The 10,207-nt window shown below is 47.8% G+C and overlaps 1 protein-coding gene across 1 annotated transcript in view; it reads left to right on the top strand.

Moving 5' to 3' along the window:
* The first annotated feature begins 5,765 nt into the window (after positions 1-5,765).
* Positions 5,766-10,207, top strand: part of LOC144160145 (endothelin-converting enzyme 1-like) — a 146,623-nt gene continuing 142,181 nt past the window's right edge. The window contains exon 1 of the mRNA XM_077691743.1: positions 5,766-5,825. Coding sequence (XP_077547869.1) covers positions 5,766-5,825 — 60 coding nt within the window. The remainder of the gene's footprint in view (positions 5,826-10,207) is intronic.

Below are 10,207 nucleotides of genomic sequence, written 5' to 3'. Positions count from 1 at the left end.
ATTGTTGGGCAGGGTTGCATGTAGACGAGAGAATGATTCGGTAATGTAAGTTGTAACAAGGTGCCCAGAACATTCTATAATGCACCACGTACCTTGCGAAATCTCTTGCCTTCGACGGATTGATGTCTTCGATGATGTAGTCTTATGAAATAGAGAGGTTGCTATTTTATTTCTGTTACTACACAATTTTTTTGTTTTGTGAGAATAAAACAGCACTAGTCGCTGCCCAACTTCCGTTTGCACATTCACGGTAATAACTAGCCCCACGCGAAGGAATAACTGCAAAAGCTCGATCACACAACACAGCATACAAACCGTGGGAAAAATGACGCGTGACTTGCTTAATGTTTTTGAAAAGTATAACGTCATTGCCGAAAACTGAAAAGCAATCTTCTCTGGGGAAGTAATTCCAGACTTAGGTGTGAGTTCCTGATATAAAATGTTTGCAGAAAAGCTTAGTCTTCACAAGGTGCGTGTCGTCCTCATACTCTTGTAAACTTCGGTCCATTGTAGCAGGTTGCTACCTACGTCAATTTATCAATTAAAGAATTAAAATGCGCCTATTGCTAACGTAGCGTTTGTACTAAACATAGCCCGCTAAAAAAGTTATTTTTGTCTCTAGAAGATAAGAATCTCTTAAACCGAAGCTGGAAAGTTCTGTGCCAAGTATGGTAGTGTACCCTGAGAGAAGCGGTGGCTCAGGGCATGTCCAAGCAAGGCTCGCGCCGTACTGGTTTACGCTTGCGTCCGCGAAAATGTCCAGTTCGTTCTGAAGGCGATTCCTTTGGAGGCGTCGGATTCGCCGCTGTGGCAATAGAGTATTAGTACGCTCTATAGGTGTGCAATGCGTAGAAGTAACAATTCCTGGTCGCTGCCAGGGTGCTATGGGGACTGGGCAATCGGAAAGTACTGGTGGTCTTCTGGCGTCCCATGCTGCTAAGGCGTGTCCCTGGTGTGTAAGGAGTCTTTTGAAGTTCGCCTGGGCTTTGGCCTCCTGATTGATGGCTTCAATAGGAGGAAGAGGTACAGCTTGCTCCAGTTTACTAATGGGTATATGCTTTGGTAAGCCAGTGACTGTCCTGAGGGTCGCCCGATGTAGCACCTGAGTGGTTTTGGTGTCGGTCTTGTTGAGGTCGTAAGCCGTTGCACCGTACGCGAGGGTGCTCACAGTGACAGCCCTGGCCATATTCAAGATGGCTTTCTGCGATGCTCCACCTTATTGAGTAAGAAATAGAAAGCTTCGCTTTTATAAAGCATCATATACCCGCACGCTCGTGAGTAGTTTAAATGCAGCAATACAAACGGTTCACGAACAGTACGGAAAGTATGCTGCCGTGCTTTTTACTGCGAAGGCATTGTTACTCCGCGTTGCAAAAAACTCCGCAAGCGCATCCCCACATACGGAGATTGGCCAAGATTGGCAAAAAAAAAAACCGCAGCGTTCTCACTAACCGCGGCAACACTTTCTCGGAAGTTTAAAGAGACATGTACGTGCCTAGTCCGTTCGTCGTCGTGTCGCCGTGCGCATGCGGTCGGTACCATAGTAGAGCCCCCGCGCGTGGCAGCATTTAAAAGACATCCTGTCTGTGAGAGGCCACCGCGGACTCCGCATTCTCTAGACGCCATTACGGATAACTTCAGATATGGCTACGAGTGTGCCAATGCTTCCAAAGACGACTTGCAGATCCCGCCTCGAGTCGACGATGAAGAGATGGTGGAAGTCCAGAATGCTGTGGATGACTTAGCATCCACCGCTCACCGCGAAGAAGACGACAGCCTCATTAATGGATACGATGACGCTTACTTGCAGCGGTACTATGCAAGTAAACAATGATACTGAAACTAACTATGTGTCCGGCATTGCTCACCTACATCTTGGCTATTCAAGTATTCCGCGTGAGTGCAAGCTTCACAGATTTTTTTATTTGTTAACAAATATAAAGAACGAAAAAATAAGGGTAGCGTACACACGTGCACTGTCTTGTTATACTAAATGCAAAGAAAGCATTTCATATGGTTTTTTTTCGATTTTTATTCATGAAAGCATAGTGGTACACTCCAATATTATAAAAAGGCGGCTTTTCCAGCGTCCGCGAAGACGGTGTCGGTAGTTATGATGTTGAGAATTTAGCTTCTTGGAGAAACCTTACCGGCCAGAAAATGACGCTAGGATTATTCATTCAGTCCTAACACCTTGTTAATATCTTGCAACGAAATATGAAGCCTGGGAACAAGCAGTGAACGAGCATTGGCGGCACAGCTGCTTTTTTTTATTTGTGTTAGTTTAAGAAGTTAAAGCGCATCTTTTTTCCCCAAGTGCTGGCCACTCACTGTCCTGGCTATGCTTCCCGTTTGCTTGTTAGCGGGAGAAGAAAAAGTCAGGTACCTGCTTGAAATTAACGACGAAAGGAGCAGCTAAGCTACTGCTGGATTCAAGCCTTCTCGCCAGTCATACCCAGTGAAGAATGCATTACCCTTCGTCCACAAGGCCCACTGGTATCCTGAAGGCTCTGCCGCAAGACGAGTTGACCCCAACGACGCCCGTGTGGACATCGGAGCAGCAGGAACAGCGAGTCGTTGCACAGGCACCATCTGGAAGTTCTGCCATTGCCGACTACTACAAATGCGACTACGCTGAAATCCGGCTGCCCGAAAGTGGCCTCTCTCAAGATGAGCAGAAGAAGCGAGGCGCGTTCACCCCTTGGGAGAGCGACACCGATGTCGCCGAGCGCCTCGGGTTGCTGCTGAACCCAGCCAAGGAACCTCCACGGACTTCCGTGCAAATCAGACGCCTACCCTCGTGGGTTTGTGAGGACGTTCGTCGAGAATTTGAAGGTCTAAATCCTAAAGGTAAACGAAGTGAGGGGAAGGAAAATTTTGTGCCGTCGCACCGGGAGGCTGACCGCAAATCGGCGGTACTTGGTTCCCGCTCGACGCAGCCTCAAGAACCACGACAATCTGCAGCGTTCTGGCGCAACGCCAAGCGTGCGTTGCTCACCGGCCTTGTCGCCATGGTGCTTTGTGTGGCTATTTATCTGGACATTAGTTACGAAGGGAACTATGACACCGATACGAGCCCCCGTGGTGATGGTCTCGATGTCCAAGAACACGCCCAGCGGAGTTTTCCTGGCTCCATCCGCGCACTGGATGACAACAACCTTACGGAAAGTGGAACTGCGCTGTGGCCTCTGAGTGAAGGGACGAAAGCTGGCGAAGATTTGGAACGCTTGGATGGAGCTGGGAGGCCTTCCTCTCACACTGTGGAGGCAGACCGTGACGACAGTTCCCGGTGAACGGTGAAGTAGGGCCTTGTACTGTTGTCCTTCGGACGCAAGAGAAGCGTGTTTATTAAATTGCGCATAGTGACAATATTCACCGGAGGACTAAATGTCTATACGGGCTACACAGTTGCATAAGCAAAGAACCTGCGTAATTTGGATGACAATTGTTAGTGAACAGAAAAATAAATTGCATTTACTATCGTGGGAAGCATCCTGTGATGATGTGATTTTTCATGAAGGCTAAAGAACTTGGGCTGTGCAGCTGTGCGCGAATGGGGATTTAATGGCAGGGGGGCTAGAGGGGGGAGCAGGGACCCACATAAGGAGAAAAAAATGTTGATAGGCTATCGATTTGGAAGTGTCACCTACAACACAAAGAATGACATGGCGGTGTCTACAAGAGCCGGTCTGCAATAATGATTAGTTATCAGCCTTTAATCTTCTAAGCATCCACTCCGGCTTGTTCAATTTTTTTACCTTAAAATAGAATGAAAGCACGCCACAATGGCACAGCACTTCGGCTGCAATGGAAAGGAGAAAACAGTTAAACGGTGGTTATTAGATTATTAACGCGAAATGCGATTTGGTTGCACATTTAACCGACGATACTACGAAGACATAAGCACCACACGGCCATTTTTTGATCGCATTACGTCGATATTAAGGATAAAACAGAGTTCTATGTTTAAGCCCCGACTGTAGTGAGATATAGGAAATCGTGACGTACCAAAAGTGGGGGAGAGAGAGCTCCGGAGCGCGTACCGGGACAGAGAAATAGCACCGACAGAGCAGCCTACGCTGCTGCACGTGCAATATGGGCCGCCGTGAGAGGTAGCGATTCCGACGGGGTCCTATAGGGGGATGCTAGCGATGGCGATCGCGCCGAACGAGCGTTGGAGGTTGCTGTCCATGGGGCTCGTCACGCGGAGATGGGCGCAGCGGAATATTTGAAACGAACGTTCAACGGCAGATCAACAGAATCTCCAACCAAGCTTTCGCCTGAACATTCTTAGAATTCTGTAAGCATCCCTGTCATTTTTTGGAAACCATTTTGGAAACCATGGTAAGCATCCCTGTAATTTTTTGGAAGAATCTGATGTGGGGCCGCACGAAGTAGATGCGGTTCGCATAGGCTTCCCCAATAGCTCTTTCCTAGTGGTATATTTCTATGTCGACCTCATTCATTTTTACTTGTGTGTCGCTGATGTATGCCGCTGCCCACCTGACCACCTTCTGGAACTTCTGGACCTTTTCCTTGGACCCTACAGTGACCGAAGTTAGCACTGTTCAGCAGCTCGGCTAACCCTGACGTCGAACAGCATCCCGCCGCCACTGGCGGCCTCGTCGGCGCAGCGGCCCTCTCGCCGAAAGCCCGCCATACGGCAACAGCTTCATCCGCGACGCCCAAGTCCCAGGCCTCCACGTTGAGGAGATGGAACCCGTAGTGCTCCAAGCCGAGGACATTTCTCCAGTCGGTCGCTCCCGACAGGGGATTGCGAGAATGCTACCGCCCACGTGGCGCTCGCACTGTGAAGCAACATCAGAGCGCTCAAGACAGTTATTCGCCAATCAAGCAGCATAAGCCCTCGGGACAGCCCGCTAGCCTATCCGACCACCACAATTACGGAGAGAACACCTCAATATGATCATCCTCCCTCGGAAGGGCATTGATGTTAGAAAGGCCAGCATGGCCGATTTCCGAGACGGCTTCCTTCTTCCTGCTGCTCTCCAAACTAAGGAAACCAGAGAAGACACAATCCGCACAAATCCAGAAGAGAATATCGCAGTAGTAAGCACGCTAAGTCTTATGCGAGCAGAGAAATACAACGTTATTGGTGCTCTCTTCGACCATTGCCGGGAATACCCGACCGCCTCTTACGCGGCAAGCCCCGAAGGTACATCGAAATGGGTCATTCACGGAATTCCCGACTACGACTCCTTCCAGAACCTCACAGCAAGCATCATAGACTCGGGCAAACCAACAGCGCTACATGCGCGCCACATGGGTCCCACCAGCACCCTCCTCATTGTATTTGAAGGCTTTCGGGTGATACACTACCTCTACTATCGTGGAGCAGAATACCGCTGCCTCATCTATCGACGACGGAAGCCTGCCTATCGTGTGGGGCCCACAGACACCGCGCTGACATCTGCCCCAATCCTGACCCTTCACGCTGCAAACAGTGCAGTGTCCAAGCCTTTCAAAGTCACCAAACCCCATGCGAACCCACGTGCGTGGTGTGTGGAGGCCGCCATTTAATGGGTTATAAGCTGCGAAAGCAACGATTCCAGCCGCCAATACACCGTTTACATCAACGCACCTCCTCCAGGCAGTGGCAAGTTGGTGGCGCTTCAACCGATGCAGCCCAGCAACACGCTACAGAATTGTCTCCAAAACACTTGCATTCCCTCAAAACCGCCACCAGCCACTCATCACGAAGCCTCGTCCAAGCACCTCTCTACCGAACACTTCAACCTACGAGCATGGTGCTGGTGACACACATGAAAAACTGCCTCATCACTCCCCGGGACGTCAACCCCAGGGTAAGCTGGTTAGTAGTGGCTTCCCGCTATCGTCAAGGTAACGAAATAGTACACCTTAACAAATTACTGAACATAGTCATGCTGAAAACAAAACCCGAAAAAACTGAACTTAAATCCCTCAAGGCAACCAGCAACAGCCGTACTCCACCCACAAACTCCACCCCGCGGAGTGACGCGACGGATACCAAATCCACCGCTACAACGAAATCACAATTCAAATCCCCCAGGCACTCGACCTCAACCAGGCCGGCACTTCAAAAAAATCCTCGAATTGAAACGAGGATTTGGTTAGTGAAGAGAGTTTAAAAATTACGTTCCGGAAATGATGAAGCGGCAGTTTTCTTAGCAGTGCAATTTCTTTCTAGAACGCAGTTCAGATTACTTCGGGCTCCATTTTGCTCCATGGCGCTTGAAAAGACTCTGTGCCCTGTCGGTTAATTCCCAACGAGAACCAATCTCAATGGATGCTATGTGCATTGCGGTGTAGGTTCAATCATGGCAGAAAATACAATGTGCAGAAATGACTACCGCAGTACAGATTTCCATGTATTATATTCACCGATAACTTAGTATCTCTCAATGGGAGATACAGAAGCAAACTACGCATGCAGGCTTGACGAGTTCTTTGCTGACTAACATTAGTTAGCCGTAGAAGGCCACACGTACGTTATAGATTGACGGATCGTGGGATTAATATGAAGCACCCTAGTTAATTGCTTGCTTACTAGCGCCTGAGAAAAGGTGGCCTATGCGTTCGTAGTCCAAGTAACACTCACCATCTTTCCAGCCGATGCAAAATTGAAGAGAAAGATTGAATACTATTACGTTTCCATATCTTCATCTCACGGAAAGGATTCCTTGATTAAAGCGGATGACAACCTGGCGTAGTGAGCACTCAAAAGGGTAAGCAACCGTCACTGCCCGAACGACCGAACGTAGCCACTAGTCGCCAGCAACTACATACTCTCTTGAGACAGCGGTGTAAAAACCACGATGTTTAGGACATGCCACCAATGTGTGGCTAAACGGGCCGCTGCCACCCTCACCTTTTTCTTTCCTTTAAAGGCTATAGTTTTTCTTAAAGGCTCCACGAGCATGCGCGAGCACGCCGCCCCCCCCCCCTCCCCCACAAACACACGCACGCACGCACGCACGCGCGCACGCTCACGCACACACGCATGCACGCACACACGCACACGCACGCACACACACGCACACACACGCACACACGAAATTGCCTTGTATCACTTATTTGCGCTGCAAATATCACCGAAAGATGATAGCCGTTCCTAACACGTATCGGTTCCTCAATACCCCTCCCTCCATCTCGCCCCACCGGTGGTGAATGCAATTGAGGCTTGTTCAATTTGATTTTTCTGCGTATGCTCTGGTCTCGGGCCGTGTGCATTAAACCACGTCTTTGTCCTTAACGTTCCTTTTTGTTCCGCTTATAACAATAGGAGCCCATCTTTTTTTCTTTTTTCATGCTTTTCGCTCTCCTCTCTTCATACCGCTGATGAATGAAAAGTTCTCTTTTAAGTGCATAGCCCTTTAGGCGTTCACCTTGTCATCGTAGCTCACTAGCTGCACCCAAGTAAAGCCACAGGGCGTTCCGTCGCAGCCACTGTCGTCGCTACGTAAGCCAGAGGCTTCGAAAACCAAGCGGTTTATGTAGTCATAGGTGTTCGAAAATCGTAAAGCGCTCGCGCTTGTCCTACATCTCTCCGTTGTTTAGCGCAAAGAAAACTGAAGGTACATTTGAGGCAAAATATGCGGAGATAACCGGCAGCGCCCGCATTCATTTATTTAGGTACGCTCGTTGGGTTGGTTTTTACGATACTAAGCGAAAAAAAGTGGCAGTGCAACGCCGGCACGTGCAGGAGGAAAGGTAAGCACAAAACGAACAGAACTCCCGCTGGCGAAGTTCACGCAACGGGCGCTCGAGCACTGCGAAGGCGGGAAATTTGACTTCCATTGGGGGGTAGAAGTGAGCGGATAACGGCGCTACAGCCCATTATGGCGAATCACTGCTCTGCACTTCCTACAGCTTTCACATTGGCTGTAACGGCTTTATTTTTATTTTACATCGTAAAAGAACAATTTAATTTGCACTTTTAATAAAAAGAAGCAAGTGCTCTCGGTTTTGTACCTATATTTTGCCTGAAATATGGTCACCGGTTTCCTTTGTGCTGAATAATAGGGACATGTAGGATGCACGCAAGCAATTTCAATAGTTCTTCGTAACACGTCTGTCCAAGTATACTTCGTATTCAACGATTCCTTCAGCTCAACAAGACAGTTGAATCGAGTGACAGACAGACGGGCGGGAAACAAAATGTTTTCGATTTTAGATAACCCAAGCAAAACTGTCACCGTTAAAAATTGGAGGATGCGCAATCTTCACTTCTAATAGAACGCGACATCCGGGACGCAGCAGGCGTAGATGCGGAATTCGCTCTCACGCAAGACAATGACTGAGAAAAAACTCGTGCATTTGAGAAGGCCCGCATTTATGATCAGACTATTCTCTCCCGGCAAAAGCGAAGGATGGGGTACCCATAACAGCGCCACTTAGCAAACTTCACTGCCGATGGAAACTTTCACTTCCTCCTCTTACCTCGCATTCGTCATGACTTTATTGATCAACATAATTGTGCGGTAGATTTTCTGCGACCAGAGCTTCTTAACACCCTCCTGCTGACAAATGTGGAGAAATTCGAAGAACCGCCTACAGAGGACTGCAATTCTTTATTTTTGCACTGTAGTAAGCAGTAGAAGAGATGCGTGCAACCCGATTATTGCCTCCCTCTTGAAACGTTCCGCATATACGGAAATATGGGAATACCAAATTTTTACTTTTATTGACGCACCGCTCCAATAAGCAGAGAGGTACAGGTCCCCAATACATGATAATGTAGCACGTAATACTTAAAAAACTTTGACATCACTTTTATCTCTAAACGACGGCCAGAAACGACAAATTACGGCCCTAATGAATTCCGTATATACCGAGTATACGAAAAGATGCCGGAAACTAATGTGTGACGTATGTAGAGCTTTGAGACAGAAAAACAGAACCTGTTTCAAACGTTTCTATTCTGACGAATAATTTGATTTTTTTTTTGCTTTTGCAAAGATTTTAATATCTGCAATAGTCACGCCTGTGTGTGTAATACTCCCAGCGAATTCCGTATTGCAATAATTCCGCATATACGGAACGTTTCCCTAGTGCTACTACGGTACAACTCGTTCATTGTTTTGGGAATCTTTTCATGCTGCTCCTAAAATTGTTGTTCTAAGCCAGGTCTGTCGCCGAAAACGATATGCTGGATGCTAGCCATGGTCAGCCTCCCTGTAAAATAAGGAAGAGGCCATAGGGCCACTGTAACTTGAAGACGCTTATATTGCATTTATGAAACGTCCGCCCTGCAATACATTTGTGATTAGCGGTGAAGCCGACTTAAAGGAAACCGGTGTAAATCTAGATATTGGAAGCTGGCTTTTCCACATAGCGTGTTCCACAGTGGAGCATGGCCACATACGGGGAAAGTATTCTTTCAGCTAAACTTTTTACTGCTTTCTACCGTCGCGGCCTTATTCCAGAGTCGGGTATAATCTCGGGACTCGCGGCGTCTCTCTCCCTCTTACCACTGCGCAATGCCCTGTTCTCTTCGGCGGTCACCTGTGTGGCGCACTAGAGCCTTCCCTGCGATTGGTGTATCCACCCTACAATTAAACGTCCTCGTCTTTACCCAACAATCGTGTGTGTAATTATAATCGAGGATAGAAAGTCCCCACTATCGCTAAACCGCAACCTAACAAATGCCACCAAAGCGCTACCTTCACTTCCCTTCCCCCTGCTCAGGGTGGAGGGGCCCTCATTTTTATGTGCATGGTGAATTTTCGAATGAAAAGCTACCAGAAGCACTGAAAATAAGAAGGAGTCTAATGGGAACTGACGAATGAAACTATAAAAGATCTGCCCGTAACTGCAAATGCTTTCCAAGCTTCAAGGCAGAAAACATTTAATTATATTTATGGCAAATTAGGCTGTTTTTCTCAAGCACATGCCGCCGTCCTGTTTAGGCAGCAGTTTTTTGAAGCCATAAAATATTTAAAGTTTTTCTGTTTGCTTTCTTGCGGTTGAAAGAACTGTTAATAATCGTATAACTGTTCTCAACACACTTGAAGGGAAAATTGTGTTCTGAGAAAAAGCTTACACTTAACTGTGCAGCCCAGCAAGCTAGTACCCTTCGCGTTGTTATCGTCATCTCTAATGCTTGATGGCAACAAAAATAGATTGCTTTCAAGCTTGATTCCCCAGCTAAGGTTTGTCAGTAGCTCTGCTATCGATAAAGGCGGACAAGAAAGAAAATCGCAAA

This window comes from Haemaphysalis longicornis, unplaced genomic scaffold (genome assembly GCF_048455015.1).
Source record: "Haemaphysalis longicornis isolate Haplotype H1 unplaced genomic scaffold, Haemaphysalis longicornis Haplotype H1 scaffold_10, whole genome shotgun sequence".
In the NCBI taxonomy this organism is placed as follows: Eukaryota; Metazoa; Arthropoda; class Arachnida; order Ixodida; family Ixodidae; genus Haemaphysalis; species Haemaphysalis longicornis.
This window is presented reverse-complemented; position numbering and strand designations above follow the sequence as displayed.